Source organism: Nesoenas mayeri (genome assembly GCF_963082525.1).
Source record: "Nesoenas mayeri genome assembly, chromosome: 1".
NCBI classification, from domain to species: domain Eukaryota; kingdom Metazoa; phylum Chordata; class Aves; order Columbiformes; family Columbidae; genus Nesoenas; species Nesoenas mayeri.
Genome location: NC_137541.1, coordinates 62,054,598 through 62,073,610, shown reverse-complemented (window position 1 = coordinate 62,073,610; position 19,013 = coordinate 62,054,598). Strand labels below are relative to the sequence as shown.

The following is a 19,013-nucleotide window of genomic DNA, read 5'->3' as shown; positions in this document are numbered from 1 at the left end:
TACAGAGCTTGACTTTGGTACCAAAGTGAAGCAAAGCCTGTACTACATCTCTAAATGGAAGGATATTTAGGTTAAAGATCTGTGTTTTTCTCTTGGAATCAATATTTCATTGGTGAAATCCATAAAGGGGCACTTACAGTGCTCGCTCTTCTCACTTCCATTAATCTTTAAAAAATTTTCTTTTAATGTAAATATAGAAATGGAATATATAAATATCAAAGTATTTTATTAGCATATGCATGGCATATCTATACTGGCAACTGGAGATAATTCTTTTCAACCATGTGGTAAGTCTACAATGTGGTTCGCACTTGAAAATGTGTGTTGGTTGGAAGACAGTAACCTGAGACACCTTTTTCTTGTTCAGATGAAATAGGATGTCATACTGCACTGGTGGATCTCCAGAGGTATCACAGTCTTTTTTTCAGCATGTTTAATTAGCCATTTTAACATAGCAGATCAGTGAGCAGCATAATAATCTGTTAGAGTTCACAGTAGCAGCTGATAGCAAATTATGTCACCTATGACTTAAAAGCCTGGAACAAGGTTGGGAGCGGGGTGAGAGAAAAGCCTGTTTGCTTCATACTGCCAAGGAAAGACTTTGCCACTAAAAGGCTGATTCCTTGAAATGTCAAGAGAGAGAACTTCTGTAAGTGTACAGTAATGCAGATTACATAAGTAAGACATAAGTTTTGCAGCAGCTTTTTATTGTCAGTTTAGAGTCTCTTACAAATTTACATTCTTCTCTTCAGAGAGGTGCTTTAGAGATGCTGCATATTTTCAGGATTCTAGAGTCCCATGTGTCATCTAGTACCATGTTTTCTTTCTTCCTTCTTTTCACTTAATCGCTTAATTCTGGTTTTAAACTCCTGCTTTGTCCTGAAATAATCTGATATGCACTCAGACAATATAATTATTTGAGTTTTAATTTTAATCTTCTATATGTAAAGGTTTGCTTTTATGGAGCAGGTGTGATTTCTGTGTTCGTGTGACCACCATTAAAAGTAAGTCATAAGCTGCATACCCTCACAGTCTATATTCTGGTGAAGCAAACCAGTACTATTTTCTGTTGATGCTAAGACCCTTCCTGCCTTTTGGGTGTGCCCCAGTGGTACACATCTGTGAAGGTAAAAATCATCAGGTAGTTGCGTTATGCAAGAATCCATTCACACTGGCCAGCATATCATACCAGCACAGCTAACCTGCTTTGGTCCCAAATCTGCTCTGTGGACACCCCTTTAGAATATTTGGGTCACAGTCCCTCACTTTTGACTGTCGATAATAGTGTATTTTCCACTTCAGCAGGCATAGCTGTGTTGGAAAATACTCAGACCCTGCGGTGACGAATCTGCAGAAGTACCCAAAATTGCATCTGTTATTTACGTGCCGTGGCAGCCCTGAAGCTGGGCTTGAGTCCATTTTTGCCGCTTGTCCCTATCTTCAAGGCCAGGTCACTCTCGAAGATAAAGCAGATAATACAAAGATAATGTTTCTTCTAAGGTGAGGACATGGGCAGGGTAGACTGTTCTATAGATTAAATGTACTGTGCCACTCTACCAGTTTCTGTTCTTTCCAGTTTTCCTTCTAGTTTCATCACAGGATCAATGTGTTGTAGATAGGCTGACAGATGGGTCTTTCTTAAAAAGACTCATAATGTTATTTTTTGCAAAGGATATATAGAGAGTCTGAACTCAAACGATAGTAAGGAATGTTTTACTTCTGCATAGTCTCAGAAGTCTGCTACTTCAGTGAACATAAACATAAATACATATGAGAGGAGACTTTTGGGGGAACTGATGCTACGAAAACCAGGTTTGAAGATAATAAAAATACTGGATCTTGAAGAGACTCTGATTAGGTAGTCAATTCCTCTGCCTCAGAACAGGACTAACAATACCTGAAAAATATTAAATTACCTTTTTCATTTTGGAGATTAGATGGGAAAACATGCTTAGATCAAAGTTATTTGGACCCTTTTTAAACTGGGAGCTAAGGAAGCAGGTCAGAGCAGTGAATTTCTATGCAAGATTCATTGGTCTGTGCAAGGATAATTCTTTTCAAGAGATGGAACTAAGATATTTAAAGGGCACATGAAGTATTCATGACATGTTCTGTAAGCCATAGCATCCTACTGGAAATTCACCTTGATGTGATCTGGGTTGCTGCACAGGATAAAGATGTCTTTGGAAGTAAAAAGATGCATAAACGGCATTTTTGAATTACAGGATTTTCTCTCTTGCCATTGCCTATATCCACCACAACATTGTCTCAACCGGAGCTTTTTTACTTGCAAAAGTGGACAGTTGAATTTATGCCATGGGTTATTTTTCTTCTTAAAGAAAAAATGCATAAATATCTTTAATGCTCAAATCATCATTCTGCTCTCTACTGGACTACTGATGTTTTTGTGCAAAAAATGCCGTCAACCCTTTTTCTCTTCCCCAGAGAGAAAAAAACCCCACATTCTACCTGTTATCTGTAATGGAAACAAAGTTGCTAATGTTATTTCTTTCTCTATGGACATCCAAAAATTAAAATGGAACCTGGTTAAGTAGAGATTTCACTTTCCCTGCTGTGTACAAGCATTTGGAGAAAAAAGTCGAAACCCTTGCTAGGATTTTTCAGAGTTAGTTTCAGCTCTAGACAGTTACTCAGGGAAAGGCTCCCTGTCCTAATGACAAGAATCTCACACCTGTGGACAAGTTCATTGATGGTTTATTTAGAAGGTCTCAGATGCTTTCCTGTAAATGCTGTGCATGCTGAAGTCACGGTCTTTGCAGTGCTATCTTGAAGTGGTTTGCTCAGCTCCTAGTTTTTCCAAGGGTACATCCTAGAACCCTAGGTGGCAAAAAAAGGCCTGCTTTTCCAGCCACGAGTCACTCTTCTGTGGGGCCCTCTTTGTGCCACCATGGTTCTTACAGGCTGAACATGTTTCTCTGGCTCAGTGTCCCTCCTGTGTGTCCACATGTGGGAGTGGGGAGGTGGGTCAGTCCCTGCGAAGCTTAGGACAAAGCATACGGTACCTTACCTCTCAGTGAGCGGTAGCACAGGTAGTGCCAGAGCTGGAGGGCTGCCAGTTTGCATCGTGTGCCAGAAAACCTCAGCTTATTTGTGATCACCCGGGGACCATTACCAGCCCTTACGTTTCTGCTCTAATCCGCGCTGTTTCTGACAGCCAGCCAGACCTCCCTGTGTCACTCAGTTACAGGTAATGAGTCACACATTCTGCAAGATGTCTTAGAGAAGCTTGTCTGGATTTTTATTCCCCCCCCCCAAGCAGGGATATCTGATATCTGCATCTCATGTGTCAGGTGTAACTTTACACCTCTGAATTGAGAGTTTTGCTTATTATTGTGTATTCAGTAGACTACATCTTGGATGTTCCCAGGATGAGAGAGGCCAGCCCTGCTGGAGGCTAAATACTAGGCTTCTGCTCCTGATATAAAGAATTCTTGTGATGTTTTGACATCCCGTAATGCTTTTGTTCATCTGTATAATGTCGAGGCAAGAGCTCTGCATTGTAGAATAATTCCAGTCAAAAGAGACTCATGTTAAGAAAGGCAACTGACATAAATCTTACAGTAACTACTTGAAAACTGACGTGAGTTTCTGCGAGAGATTCATGTCTGTGCCTACTGTTTGCATAACAAATATCATTCATTTCTAATAGCAAGCTTGACTAACTATCCAAAATGTTGTCTTTTTGGAATTGGCATACAGGTTCTGCTTCAGAGTCAATAGCTGGATTCTAACAAGGAACACAGTATTCAACATCTTAATTATTTCTCAACAATACATTTCTCTCATGGCAATTCATCTGCATGAGCTTTTTTGTAGTAACTCTTCTTCTGTAATGAGGATCAACTATTCATAAATTGTAGTAAAAAGATACCCCGCTTAGATATACTGCTTATGCTGATAGATGCAAAAAGTAAAATGTCTCCATCTGCTTTTTTACAAACATATGAGTTAGTTGTCTTGAGGTCAGACCTAAAGGCCAGCTAGCGCAGCAGCCAAAAGCAAAAGCTCATAGAAGGGAAGAAAAACAGGGCAAGTACATGTGATGCTTTGCCTTGAGTAACTCTTCAGCCTCCAGTTATTTGTGTCTCAGGGACTTTCTGTAGAACTGACAAGATAGAGCAGCCTTCAACAGATTTCTCTTCCATGAATTTGTCCGGTCTTTCTAAACCCATCTGAGCTGTTGACAGGAATTTCCACAGCATGTTATGTGAAGAACCATGTCATCTTGTTTCGTCTTACTTTTATCCTGCCACCTCTTTGTTTTCTGTGATGTTTCTTAGTCCTTGTATTGAAAGGAGCAGTGAACAGCTGATTTGTGGGCCCCTGCTCCTTGCTAATACTGACTTTACAGATCTCCCTCATATTCTCATTTCCATAAACTCTTTTTTCCAGACAGAGGAGGCCCAGTTTTCTCATCCCTTCTTTTGAACTGACCTTTGAACCAACTGCTAGCCTTTGAAAAAGCTGAACGATTTCAAATTCTTTTCCATCCTTTTAGAGAGAGGAAGACTAGAACTGAATATGCTATTCAAAATGTATGGATTTATAGAGTGACGTTTATACGGAGGCAGCATTTGAAAAGGAGTTAAACAGAAAAAAATCCATTTTCAAAACATGGATAAACTTTATACCGTCCTAGACATAATAGTCCACTGAGACTACCTTAATGCTGAGGAAATAAATTGTCTTTCCTAACGAAAGATGATAAAGAGTTTACTGTAGAATTTAGCTATTTTGGGAACAAGGAAGTGGGCCAGCATCAAATCATTGTAGACTAAGGTTTTAATGTTGTTAGTCACTTATAGCTTTGTTTTAGCAAGCAGATTATTTCTACGACATACGTGAATGCACTTTCTGTGTGAATTAAACCATTACAAAAATAAGTGAAAGTTGCTGACCTATGCTCTATCTTGAAAGTCTGTTAGCATTTTTTCTCATTATTTGTGGAGAGAAAGTGTTTCTGGACTGTGTTGCTATGTTCTCTGTCCAGACAATAAAAGCCATGTTATGAATATATTTTGCTCACAAGTTGAAAAAGGAGTTTTCTCAATTTATAATATATTATGTGTTGTGATACCTCTCTTAAAGTTGCAGTTGATGTCAGAGTTGTGTCCATGGCCTTGGAGGAGTAATTGTATGACATAACTTATGGACAAAAGACTAGGGGAACTGATACACAGCAGTGATCCTATAAAGTCAGTCATCTTTTTCTAACTTACTTCTGACACTTTTGTCCAACTGGTGTGCAAAGGAACCTCACCAAACTGTGATTAAGGCAGTATCCACCCTGCGGCATTTCTGTCTGAAAAGGAAGGCTAAAACTCTATATGATTCAGACACAAAGTTCTGCCTGTTACAGCAGTTATCTCAGCAGCCTGTGGGCATAGATGTATTCAGAGTTAAGGGCTTTCAACAACATGATCCCTCTTGTATTTTGCGAAATTTACTGAGCTGTCATGGTAATATTAGTGTGACAAGAAGAAATGCACAAAGGAATAGAGAAGGAATGATGAAAATCCATGAGAGGAATCTGTCTTAAGAAAATATTTCAGAACAGGTGTCTTGAGAATTTCAGGCTTTATAAAGTTTTGTAAGTTTGCAGGTTTCTTTATTTGATTTTAATCTTACTCCAGAAGCAAAATTCCTGAGGTGATATTTTTTGTGGGATTCCTGCTTTACCTACTGTTTGTTTGGCGGTTAGCAGTAAACCGCAGATTTGACTATTCAGAGGAGGGGAGGAAGGCCAGAGGCTGTACACGAGCTTGTCCTGGTTTTCTTCTGCGCCAGCGCTGGCTATACCATACACTACTCCCCAACTTGATGGTAGAGGCCCATGCAACCGTAAGCATGTTTTTTCTCCACAAGGACAGGCTTGCTCAACTTCTTTACATATTCCCACTAATGGTGATAGTTGACAGAAGTGCTATTGCGATGACCAATGAGAGACGTAATATGTATGAAGAGGTACTTGGTCGGAGATCAGAAAATGGGCAGCATTTTGTACACACAACTCCTTTTTTGGCCCTGAGATCTCAAAATCCTGCTACTTCTTGAGTTGGCGCTTGCCATAGAGGATACAGGCCAGAACACTGCTGTAGCGGAAGGGTGATAGCATCCCACCTAAGAGGCAATATAGTGAACTGCCATTGCACATATACTTCTTTTTACATACATACACAGTTATCAAGTGAAAGTATTTAGATCAAATTAAAGACCTTTTTTTTCATTTGGAGCTCAAAGGCATTTCCTAAACCAGCAACAGTGAAAGATCCCTCTGTACATTTCTTAGTGATGTTTAGTAGTTTTTTTTAAACTAGACTGAAAACGAATTTGTGCTGATGGCACAAGTTGGTTGCATCATATCCCATTTGATAGGGAAATTGCACCAATGGCACAAAAAACCTTGAGAAACACAAATGGGTCTTCTTTTAATATGCTTTTTTCATTAACAAAGGTTTCTTTCGTCTTAAGTCGGAAATACATTATTTTTATTGAATTGCATGTATAATTTGTATACATACTTTACAGGCAGTCCCTGGCTATGATCCCAAAGGGTTTTATGTTGAAGGCGAACGAAGTAAACAAAAATACAGAGGGTATACTTATGTGCATAAGGGGTAGGAATGATATTAGAAGAATGAGCTGAATAGGAAAATGAGACCGAGAAAGGTGAACATGCATCAGTATTTCTAAATTGTTATTTATTGGTAGGTGTTTTAAATATCTCATGGAACAGTCACTGCAAACAATATGGATTAATGATTCTTGTGGGAGGAAGAAGTAGGTGCCATCTTGGATGGGATAGTGGAAGCATGGTGAAACAAATGAGTTAAAATTAAGAAGACCCTAGCAAGCACAGTAGCAGGTGCAAGGAATTGTCCTTACCGGTGCATCGTGAAATTAATACAGTAAATTCACACTACCCTATGCTGTGGTACCCTGGGTATACAGAGAAAGGTTCAGTGATATGAATCCCAGATTATGGAAGGCAGTTTGTGATCTGTAATTGCTTCAAGACATCCTAAATCAAACTGACTTACATCTTAAATCCATATTAGTTTTAAGAATACTGATTCTCATTGCCTTGGTGCATTAAAACTAGCAGATTTTAAAACTTTTTTTTTTTTCTGTAAAGTTTCTTTATCCTGTCATTTTGGTAACATTCCATGTTCTTGCATGTTAGTTATTAAAGTCATAACTCAGCAGGACTTGGAACAGCTCTCCTGTGAGGAGAGGCTGGGAGAGTTGTGTTTGTTCAGCCTGGAGAAGAGAAGGCTCCAGGGAGACCTTATTGAGGCCTTTTGGTGCTTAAAAAGGGGCCTTTAAGAAAGATGGGGACAGACCCTTTAGCAGGACCTGTTACAAGAGGACAAGGAGTAATGGTTTTAAACTAAAAGAGGGGAGATTCAGGCTAGACATGAGGAAGAAATTTTTTAAAATGAGAGTGGTGAAACACGGACCCAGGTTTCCCAGAGAGGTGGTAGATGCCCCATCCCTGGAGACATTCAAGGCTGGGCTGGACAGGGCTCTGAGCAACCTGATCTATTGGAAGATGTCCCTGCTCATGGCAGGGGGAGTTGGACTAGATGACCTGTGATAGGCCCTTCCAACCTAAAGAGATACCTGTCCTGCGGATAGCTTATGTACCAACACTGAAGTTTTATTTTTGAAATTATACTTAGCTCCTTTGTTTCCTTAGAAATGTATTTTAACAGCCTCTGCTCAATGGGTCTGTCTCTAAAAGGAACAAGGCAAGTCTGTGGTATAAAATTAAGAGAAAATATTCTTAATGCATTATGCTTCATATTATATGTAAATTCGAATGCCACTTGTAGGAACTACAAAAATAATATTGAGTAAGTGTATTTCTTCTCTTCTGCTTTTTGCTGAAATTATTCACTGACCTGTGTGTGTGGTATTTGCTTTCTTGAGAAGACACATTGACATTTCTGGTGTGTCTCTGCATTTAGCAAAACAGTATATTGGCAACCATATTATATTTCTGTGACTTGAACAGTACTGAAAGTATTAGCTGCTTTAATAGAATACGTCTTGACCAAGGTGCACAGGCTTTGTAGGCCTCTGCAGAAATTATTTTATTTTTCTACAAATTGAGCTTCAAATACTTATCTTTCAGTACGTAACAATGGAATTAAAGCATTGTCTTGACTTAGCAATTTGAAATTATCTTCTCGTTAGATTTCAGCAGGTTCTGCATTTGTATAATAATATAATGCCTTACAAATGCCAAAGCTAAGACATGTTCATATTGGTGGTAACCTTCAGAGTAGTTTGTCTTTTCCCTTTCACAAATATATAAAGATAAAACAAATAAATACCTTCTCTAACAACTTGCATTTAAAACAACAAATCTTTACTAATGCTGATTTTATGCAGTCTTAGTTAAAGGCGCTTGAGGCTGATAAAATGGGCTCATTTTCAGCACCTGAACAGGTAGTAGTATCAGCACAAACGTACTCTTAAAAAGAGATTGTACTATTTACTTGGTGGTGGTGAAGTTATAAGTAGTGGATGACTGATCCACACACAGTATTTTGACTACCTATTCTAAGATGAGCAGAGTTCGTCCAATCTGGTACACTATATAACTTGATATAAACAAAAGGAAGAATGTGGCAGGTGGTACACAGAAGTTCATAAAAAAATGTATTGTAGGAAACCTCTTGAGTCTGGAACAACACTGTTCATGCGTTCCACTGAGTCTCAGTGGTCTGACCATCTAGTCTTTCGGAAAGCAGAGTTGTGTTTCAGTGTCTTTTAGACACTTCTCACAGAAAATGTAGATTTTGGTTGATATCCATTCTGAGTTAAAAGTCATAAATCTTGCCATGGTCTAAGAGGTGAGATATCAGCAGTGTAGTTGTTTTTTCTTTAAGAAAACAAAGTGGGTTTCTGTTGGCATTGTTTCTGCAGTAGTAATTATATTAGTATTTCTATTTCTCTAATAATGGGTATTATTTTTAATAAATAATTTTATCTTTTTTTTGTTGAGGACCATCTTTTCATATTCAGTCATATATCAGGGTTTTTATATGTGTATTTTCATTTTTTATTGATATGTGCAAATACATATACAGAGGCATTCTGTTCATTTATTGACTGTAGCTGGTAGTGCCAACTTGAGCTTTTTTAGCAGGAGATATCTAGAAATGTTATTATTTGGCTGTACAGAACTCTGCAAGATTTGAATCATTCAGGCCAAAGTTTTCTGTTCCGGTGTCAGTTTTGTACTAAATCTTTTTTTACAGTGCCAAGAAGAGCTTGTTCTTTTAAAGAACAAGGTTAAGATAAAATAGAATGCTCTGTCCACATTTAAAAAATTGTTTTAGAGAGGCTTTAATGGATGTTCTCAGCCTTCGGGGGTGCAGGATGGGGAAAGAAAGTAAACAGAAGGTTGTTTTGTGTGAGGGAAGTGCTTTTGCCGATTCAATGGGGAATTGCCCATTTCTAACTAATTTTTAGACCTTTGGGAAGACATTTGCATGCAATTGACAGAGTCTTGTTAGAGGTTTACCAGTTAAATTATCATAGGATTATACCTGTTCTGGGCGCATAAGCTCTATAGAGCTGTCACTTAAAAACCAAGAGAGTTTTTTTTATCTGTTGCTGTACACAGAGGTTGTTACGAGGCCGAATAAAGGAATAAGGAGCACTGAGCCTCAGGCTCTTGGATAACGTAAACTGGAACTGGCAGCTGGCAGGCAGAAGGAGAGAGGGGCGAGAAGAGTGTGATGGAGAGACTGACTGTGCCTGTCAAGGAAGAGTAAGACCAGATGAGGAGTTGACTTCCTGTAGCTTTAGGAAAATAGAGCCACAGGTTCTGCGGTGCCTGCACCGAGTGCTTCTTGAGGCCTGGGATGGTGAGACCTGAGGCTTGGCAGTCCTTTGTTGCCAGCAGATGTCCGTGAAATCCACTTAAAAAGTCTCAGCCACCCTAGCTGCAGATGTGCGTCGAATAATACATCCTTTCTCATCTTGCATTCTCTCCTTTCATTCTCTATTTGCTGGCTTCTGCATATGAAATGAGATGGGCATCCTGGTTCTACAAGTAACATTTTTGAATTCTACCCAGCTTTGACTTACAGCGGAATGCCCAGCCTATACCAAGGATCTTGCAGGGTGGCAGAGCAAGAGGGTTCCTGTGGAAGAAACAAATTTATGTTTTTTGTAACTCAATACTCTATTGCAATGGTTGTACATGAGAGGATCCAGTTGCGATTGTTCAGATAATCTTAACTATGCCTTTTCTTATAGTGTGAATGCCGGTCTTTGCAATACTAGCAGTGTTTCAATTCAGCTTCTGTGTGGTCTGTCTGCAGATAAACATTTGTGCATACATCTGCTGTGGTGTGCATAGTTGTACACATATCTGTTTCCGTAACTGTGCTTAGACGAAAGGTTATGCTTCAACATAGCGCTACAGCTAGGAATAAGACTATTCAAAGTTAAAAGTTTGAAAACTTATATGTTTGCATGTTACCTTTCTCCCCAGAGGGTTTACAAACCCAGTATGTTAGAGTAAACTCTAAGGTAGGTTGACACACGTGCTTGACACACAGAGTAATCTAAATAAAACCATACTAGTTATTTCATTATTACTAGAATGTTTGTCTTTTTAGTTCTCCCTGCTCACCTCACCTGTTACTCTATTCAAAAAAGTGTAGTGACTTCGGAGGTCAAGTCAAGGGTGCTTAAGAAAGGGTAGAGGGACACCACTTTTGTGTGTGTGTGAAATAATTGTGCTCAGCACATGGTGAAGCCTGGCATCATCTTTGGGGCAAAGGAGGCTGGAGTCAAGGGAGGGGAATGTAGTGAAATAGAAAAAATGATCATTGAGTATCAGCAGCAGGATTGTATAGGCACAAGTGTGGAGTATTTAAAGAGTTAGGCAAGCTGGCATGATAATTCTGACAGCAGTGACAAGTTCCTCCTTGCAAGAACTTTGGAAAAAAAGCATAGAAATTTGAGTTCAGTTGTTTGGTTTGGTTTTTAAGCGAGCAAGGGCCTGAAGACAATGTTCAACTCTGAGAGGGGGAGGTGTTTCGGGAAGGATTCAATAGGTGGCTGTGACTCAAAAAATGCCAAAACAGTTACACTTTCACCTGGTCTAACCCAGCAGTGCCTTTTCGAGTCAGTGGTTGCGATGAGTTGCATAAATTCAGTAATTATATCACCCATAATGCTGAAGTGAAGGGACTGTTGTGAAGCTCCACAAAAATTGAGTATAGTGGAAGATGTCCAGATCTGTTCAATAATAGGCTTACTCATTTTGTGAGAAATAAACTCCGAAACCTCAACCCTTCAGATAGTTGTTAGATTTTACAGGAGAGCTTTTGTTGCCATCTACTGGTTTAAATAGGCAGTTTGCTCTACTGCAACACCCTTTCTAAGAACCATTTGGAAAATGTTTGCTTACTGAGAAAATATTTTGAAGAGATTGTTTCAGAATATTCCTTAGGCAAGCTTATCTTTGGCATGGTATCAGACGAGTGTGTTTGTAGTTAGCTATGCTGTTATGCCAAGCTTTATGAAAGGGGGTTCATTTAAACATCTGGAACCTGACGCACCCATAAACGCGCACTCCAACACATGCTTCACTTTGCAGGAAATCAGCCCTGGGAACACACAGAAGGTTTTATGCGTGTGCTGTGCTGTGTGTGTACATGTTCTTTGAAAACTGGAATTAACATTTCTTTCCACTTTCAACTTCCAAACTACATAAAATTGAGAGAGACTTGAAGAAAAACTTTCTTCTAATTAGTATTTCAGAATGTCTAATTACTCCAAAGACTCAAAAAAGTCAGCAGGAGAACTTGAAACTTGGAGGCTTGATTAAATTAAGTCTGAATCAAGTCACTGACAAGGTGAGACTAGCTTTTTTATAAATACAGTTAGGAAAATGAAAGGCCCAATTCTGTGTCTTTGTCAAGCAAGACACCCGTTGAATACGTAAACCCTTATTAAGATCTCTAGGATAAGTATCTAATTTCTCGAAACTCCAAGGCCTTTTATATATTTTTCTGCCTGTTCAGTATGAAATTCCTAAGAGCCAGATCTTCAGTACTTTGCTGGACGCATCCATGCTGGCTGAAAAGTCATTGCCAGGCTGCTGTATAATTCAGATCTGCAAAATGTTTCATCAGCTAAACCAGGTGTTTGTGCAAGAACTCCCAGACCGCCTGCAGATTTGGGGTGCTCAAAATGAGGAAGATCAGTGATGACATGTTACTCAAGTTATTAAAACTAACTTCACTCATTTTTGGAAATGAGAATCAGAAATGGAAACAATGAAACAAATGGAAAGATGACCTGGCAGTGGTTACCATTTCCGTCAGTACACAGGCATCTACAGCCTTGCACCCACAAGTATTCAAAAAGCTCCTCACACAATTATTAAATCTGAAGAAATAGCTGGGAAAAGATGTGGCAGCTACAGAAAGCTATTTTTAAGTAGTTTTGCTGATTAGGAGTTTTGAACTGTGTATCTTAAATAAGATGACAGAATCGCGAGGTGGAAGGGGGGGATAGGGGGTGGTATTTTCCTTTTCCCTGCAGCTCTCATGTTCATTCCTGAGACTACCATATCCTGACCATCCTCCTAATGGTCATTGTTTGCAGATCTTCACCAAAGCCTTTGTTCTCTTTGTTGTCACTCATTGTTCCTGTTTTTTGTCTTTGTTCTTCTCTCACAGCTACAAGCCCCCAGTGTGAAAGGCTTTGATTTTGCTAAGCAGCATCTGGGCCAGCACAATAAAGATGATGTCCTGATTATCCATGAGCCAGCTCCTTTACCAGGACCTATTAAGGACACTACCCCATCTGAAAACGGAGATGTGCCCAGCCCCAAATCCAAGAATTCATCAAAGCCTTCAAAGACTGTTCGACACAGAGGGAGGTCAGTTCACAGAGGAAAAACAAGTTGTAGTAGATGCAAGTTTATTAATGACTGGCAATTACTGTCTTTTTAAGGCAATTTCAGTGGACAGAACTCTTCTAGAGCTCTGGGACTTGTGTTTTCTAGTGGGCTGTCAGTGTTACGCCTCGCTACTCATTCGTACAAGGTTGTGAGAATTTAGTGTCCATTTTTCTCTTAGAGGCAACATGCCCAGTTAAAAGGAGTATTTAAGGCACTACTATGTTGGCTGGAGTCAAATCACTGCTTGTTTAGTGGAAACATAAAGTATGTATTTTCTGATGTGTTCACTTTGTAGTGACCTTTAGCTACTAAGGCAATGGGTGGTTAAAAACAAGCAAAAACCAGTGACGAATAGCAGTGTGTTTCAGTAACATTAATAGTGATCAATATGTACATGATAAGCTGGAATTTCCAGAAAAAAAGCAGTATCTCAAAAAATCATGGAAGATAGCTAGTGGTTTTTGTTTGTGGCTATCTGGTTGCTCTCATATAAAGCCAGTTTTGTTTCAGAAAGGGAGTGAAAATTTACAGTTGTGCAAGTAGAGGAGTGTCTGTCAAACTTCAACAGTAACTTCCCAACCTTTTCCAAAAATCAAATGATGTGAATGTGTCTTGCTGGAAAGGATTATGTTTGTAAGATAAGTGATCTAACAGAGCTATGCAGTAAAGAAGGATCTATGCATTTAAAAAAAATAAAAAAAAAAATAAGTAGGAAAGTAATAGATGGGGAAAAAATGGAGCCCTGAGGAGAGGAGCTTCTCTCTGCTCCACTTTCTTCTTCTCCCTTCCTCTCATTTTCTGCACTCCTTTGTCTCCAGCTCAGCATCCCCTGTGCTTTTACCTTCATGCTATGACAGGTTGGGAGAAAGAAATGGTTCTTCCTGTACTGCAGGTGTCTGTGACACATCTTGATCCTTTGCTCAAACTTCTGTGTTTCCTCGCAAGCCTCAGTTGCTTTAAGATTCTTGCTTCATCTTCCCTGCATGGGCTTCACAAGCTCAGTTTCCACCTTCTCGGAGCTCAGTTTCCACCTTCTCAGATGTTGAGACTGTCTTCCTAACTCCCTATAGGCCTTGCAAAGTAGCAGACTACCAGTGGTACAGTGGAAGGTGGGCAAAATGGGAAAATAGTGGAAGAAAAATGACCTAACTCATTTTGGTATAGCTTAAATTAAAACAAATGTAAACCTTGAGGACTAGTGGTTTTGTGTTTCTTTCAAAAATGGCCTAAGGCAGAGATGATACTTAAGGGGAGGGAAATGTATCTATATTTATATGCATATAAGAAAGAAATTTAAACTTGAGGCTCTTGCTGTATTTCATCTAGAATAATTCAGAAAATGAAGCAGGAAGAATTTTCAGGAGCTAACATTATAGTGCTTCCCCAGAAGACAATAATGAATCATTTTTCAAATTTGGAACAAAGATATTTATTTTTTTAATAGCATCTAAGTTCAAACACTTCAAAAAGGAGAATTTCCCTCCTTTCCCTTATCCTCCGTTAAGAGCAAATCTCCCTTTAGGCTTAACTATGGAGATGTTACCATCATCTCCCTAACATGCTGACATGCCCATATCAGCTCGAGTTTTAAAACATTTATTCCCTGAGGCAGAAGTTGAAATGTGAAATGATAGCACAGTATGTTATGTTGGTTTTAGCTGTTTTCTGTTTTGTGAGGAAATATAGAACTCAGTTCATCACGATGCATTTCAGGACTGTTTGTTGAATGCCAGGAAATACAGTAGTGATATGAGTAGACGTTCTGTATCTGTGAAAAAACAGCAAACAAGAAAGACAACCGACTTCAGAAAGCATGGCATCTGTAGGCTCCAGCTGAGACTTGGACCTGTTGTTTTGGCTTGAGAGGACACAACTGCAAATAACTCAGCACTTTTGATAACTGTTGAGTCAGCACTGTTTATGTTCCTATAATTTACTTAGTGATAATTTAGATAGACTGAGAAAATAGTATAAAAGAAAACAAGGCACAGTGAGGTGAAATGGAAAGTCAGTAACAGATCTGGAAAGGAAACTCCAGCCTTATACTCTGCTGAACCAAGACAAAGGTGATGGAGAGGTTAGCTCTGCCCACCGCCTCCACCTTGCAAAATAAGAAAAGATGCAATTGCACAGATCTGTAAGCTCATTGAGAAACATTTCTCTTTTTTTCCCTGCTATTTTTTTTTTAATTGGGATGGACGACTTAGTATTACAGTCCTGCAGAGAAGAATGAAAGACTTTGTTCAATTATCAGTGCATTTTTCGGGGAGGAGGAAAAGGGGAGTTGAATTTGAAGCATTGCCTGCTGTGAGGAGTTGGTTTAACTTCCAATGAATTTGTCTGGCTGGGTGTAGTTATCTTAGTCTGTGTGCTCTAGGCAGGTTGATATTTAGCCAAGAGCTCCAGTAACTAGTTCAGATCTCCATCTAGCCCAGGCAAATATTGCACTTTACAAAGTTAATGCACAAATAGAATCTGAATGTTCACAAGACAAAATGGTCACTAGAGACGCTATCACAAAGGCTGGTGCCATATGAAAAGACAGGCTTTGGCATCAGCTGGGCAGTGCTGTATGCCCTGTATTTTTTCTGTTTTTATACTATCTGAATAATTTTACAGCTGAATTATTCTGTTGGGGAAAATCACAGTATTTCTGTATGGTTTTTTTTCTGTAATCACCCACAAAAATTATAAACACTGAGGTTGTAATTTGTCAGTAACAAATGTTTTTAAGAATCTCATGACTGCATGGATAAATACATAAAAGTGGCATATCTGAATGGCCCTACATTTAACTAGTCAGTAAAATACACATGTGGACTTGTAGTATTAGCAAGAGAACAGTGAGTTAGCAAGTCTGAATATTAGACTAATTACCTGTACAGGTTTCTTATTTCTAATTTAATTCCTTTGTCTGAAAAGTAAACTACTACTTACAAATGCAGAGTGTTTTCTTAAAGTATATTTTAAAGGAAAGATTAGTTGACAATCTTGTCACATGTGAATCCTGTTGCAGTCCTTTTTCACACACAACAACAGTAACATCATTGCAATGAATATCTTAACTATGATAATTTATTATAAATTTACTTATAAACAGTGGAAAATATTAGCAGTCTTCACAAGATACTTTAGCATAGGATTCTTTGTGTGTGACAGCTGTGCCCCTTTGCAAACTTATGTTACATGTTGGTTTGTTTGTTTTTTAATGTTTTTGGCAGAGTTTCGCCATCAGATGCTGACTCCACAGCAAGTGAACAATCCAGTGGGAGAGAGACTGGAGAAGAAACTGCAAGACCATCAACTGTTGCAAATGAAGGCAAACCACGCAGAGCAGTGAAAAAGGGTATATTACTTTCTTTTTTGTCCTTGTGTGCACTAGCAGTGCTTTACTCAGGTTGAAGAGTTAGTTGCTTTAGTGCTGAGACTTTTCTAAACTCCTCTTTGGCTGTTAATTTTTCTGGTTTGTGTCGTGAAAAATTTTCTTCCTCTCATCTTTCATGTAGTTTCTTCTCTTGAAACTGAAGATCTACACATTCCTTTTATTCCAGAAAGCTTTTGAAACTAACTTCGTAGCAGGAATGGTTCTTCTCCCGTTTTCTCTTCCACATACCTGCAGCAAACCTCTTTCCATTTAGACCTAATTGTGGCTCTCCTGGTAGCAATCTTGGAGTTGCATGGACAGTAGAGGTCACAGCGGCTTGATACAGCCTGGGTGTGTGTCCATAACTGCAACTTCAAAAAAAGTGAGGTTAAAAAAAAGGCCAGAAATGTAAATGTTTTACAAATAAGTTCTAATTCAGGCATCAAAATGCCTTAATGATTGTGCTTTAGATAAATGAAAATCCAGCACTGGTACGTTAATAACTGACATTTTTTTGTAAAGGGCCATCCTCCTCCCATTTGAAGTGCCACCATCTGTCTTGGAGGTACCCTAAGATATATTTCATTCCTCATTGAAAAGTTGACAGAATGCTGCAAACCCACTTTCATTTTTAAATTAAAACGTTCTTCTAAATTCTTTTCCTGTTTAAAACTGTGTGGTTAACTGTGCCTACATGAACACTAATTGTTTTTTTTTTCTTCTAAGTCTTTTGGGTTTAGATGGCTTGCTTCCTGCTTGAGGTTTTAGTTACCCAATCTTTGCCTTGTATCACAATAGTCTTCCTAGAGAAAACTCTGATACTGAATTGTGAGCTTGTGATATCCCCATCTGTTCTTAGTATAAATGGCCTTGGTGGCAGCAGAAACTGAGAAGAAGAAAATACTGATGACATTGTGAGAAGTTTCTTTGGTATATTGTATGTTTTTTCCACATACTCCTTGAAATACCAGCTGAGATGTAAAGATGACTACTGAGAACTGCAGTGCCAGTGAAATTCCGATCTTAGCAGGCAATATTCAATTTTTGCTTATGTTGAAGAAAGGAGATTGAGGAATGTGTAAGGCAGTTTATATAAACTGCTAGCTCATGAGTGGCTAAACAGCAAGCTAAATAGTGTATGATTCCTAGACTTTCCTAATGTGGACTGCTTCTGGAAGATCAAGGGTGAAGGAGCAGGCTTTCCTCTGTAACCAACGTGCAAGAAAACAAAGCACAGCATCTGCTAATGTGACTAGAAAGTTAAACTTCCTAATAATTCAGCACGCAGTGAATGCTGTATGTACTTTACACAATTTACAGAAAGAATATATTGTACTGATGCTGTATAGATTTTCAGTGCTTTAGGTGTGCTCTAAGTACCAAAAGTCATGCCCAAGTACATATATAAGAAAACAACTGTGCTATGAGAGAGCTCATCTCAGGATGGTTTATGAGTTACTCCAACCTATCTGACTTGAATTCTATTGCCCTGATTTAGTGCTCTCCCCATTTCTTCATACCTGGAAACTTCATTTTTCTCTCTTCATTTTCCATCTGGGCTCAAAACCCTTGTGTAAGATTTAACTTGTCCTTTTGTTGTAGAAGTGTTAGGTATTGATGCTTCTGAATTATCTGGGAAAGGCAGCAAGGATACTGTGTAAGATGTGTCCTTTTAACCTATCATGCCCTTCCCGCATCAAATATACTTTTTTTTTTTTTTGTTCCCCAGAATTTGGTGCCTCTAGTTTGGTAATCATAGGTACTATTTTTAGCATTCAGAATTGGAAGCACTGTCTGTGGAGAGCTCTCCGTCTGTTAAATGGCAGATTCAGCTCCCTTTTTTGTGCAGCTGAGGCTTGGCAGTTTGATCCGAGTTCATACATTTCATTCAAAAGTAAATGCAATCATCTTACTGCTGTGTTTCTTTCCAGTGACTAGTCCATCTGAATTATTTGTAATAATTACTGTGTTGTCTCTTCTTTTTCCTTTATGTTGTCAGGAGCAAACAGAGTGGGTAAGTAACCAGAGCTGGTAGTTGAGTACAAATATGAGTAGAGGTGCTGTGTTAGCTGCAGTTATATCTTAGGATTGGAAGGATTTGTCTTCTGAGTCTAAAAAAAACAAAATTACTTTTGCGCTACTGAAGTATAAAAAATTCTCAGTAACACAAATTATAGTCATCCAATTCAGGCACATTTTTCTAATTTCCTCCCAGTTCTTTCAAATTATTGAGGAAAACATCACTGTGAAAGAAGCAAAACTGAGGCAGCTGTTGGTCCTGAAACTAACTTTGTGTAAACAAGTTACACATATTGTTAGCATCTTTACTGGAAGCCCAAAAAGCACAAATATTTACTCACAGACTCTTTTTTTTTCTGGTCAGGACTGAGACATAGCAAAGGCTGGGGCAGCAGAAAGCTGACCCTGTCTTTGGTAAAACATACCATATCTAGAGATAAATTACAGACTGTGTCCTCTGATAGCAGTTTCCATCTTATAATAGTCTAGAAGGATGGATATAAGGCTGTCTAGGATGCTTTCCATTGTTGGGTCTCTACAAGTAACGAATGAGAGTCATCAGCTGCATCCTGGGGACATAATCTACATGAAGAAACTGTGCAAAATGTATCTGAAACTGCATGTTCTGGCATGATTCAAACACCAGTGAATCAGGGGAAGATTCCCCTTGAC

General features: G+C 38.8%; 1 protein-coding gene across 1 annotated transcript in view; it reads left to right on the top strand.

Moving 5' to 3' along the window:
- Window positions 1-19,013, top strand: part of KIAA1549 — a gene marked incomplete at both ends in the record, with an annotated part of 141,160 nt that overhangs the window by 101,829 nt on the left and 20,318 nt on the right. Inside the window, 2 exons of the mRNA XM_080360630.1 lie at window positions 12,735-12,937; window positions 16,180-16,304. Of these exons, the coding sequence (XP_080216756.1) occupies window positions 12,735-12,937; window positions 16,180-16,304 (328 nt within the window). The remainder of the gene's footprint in view (window positions 1-12,734; window positions 12,938-16,179; window positions 16,305-19,013) is intronic.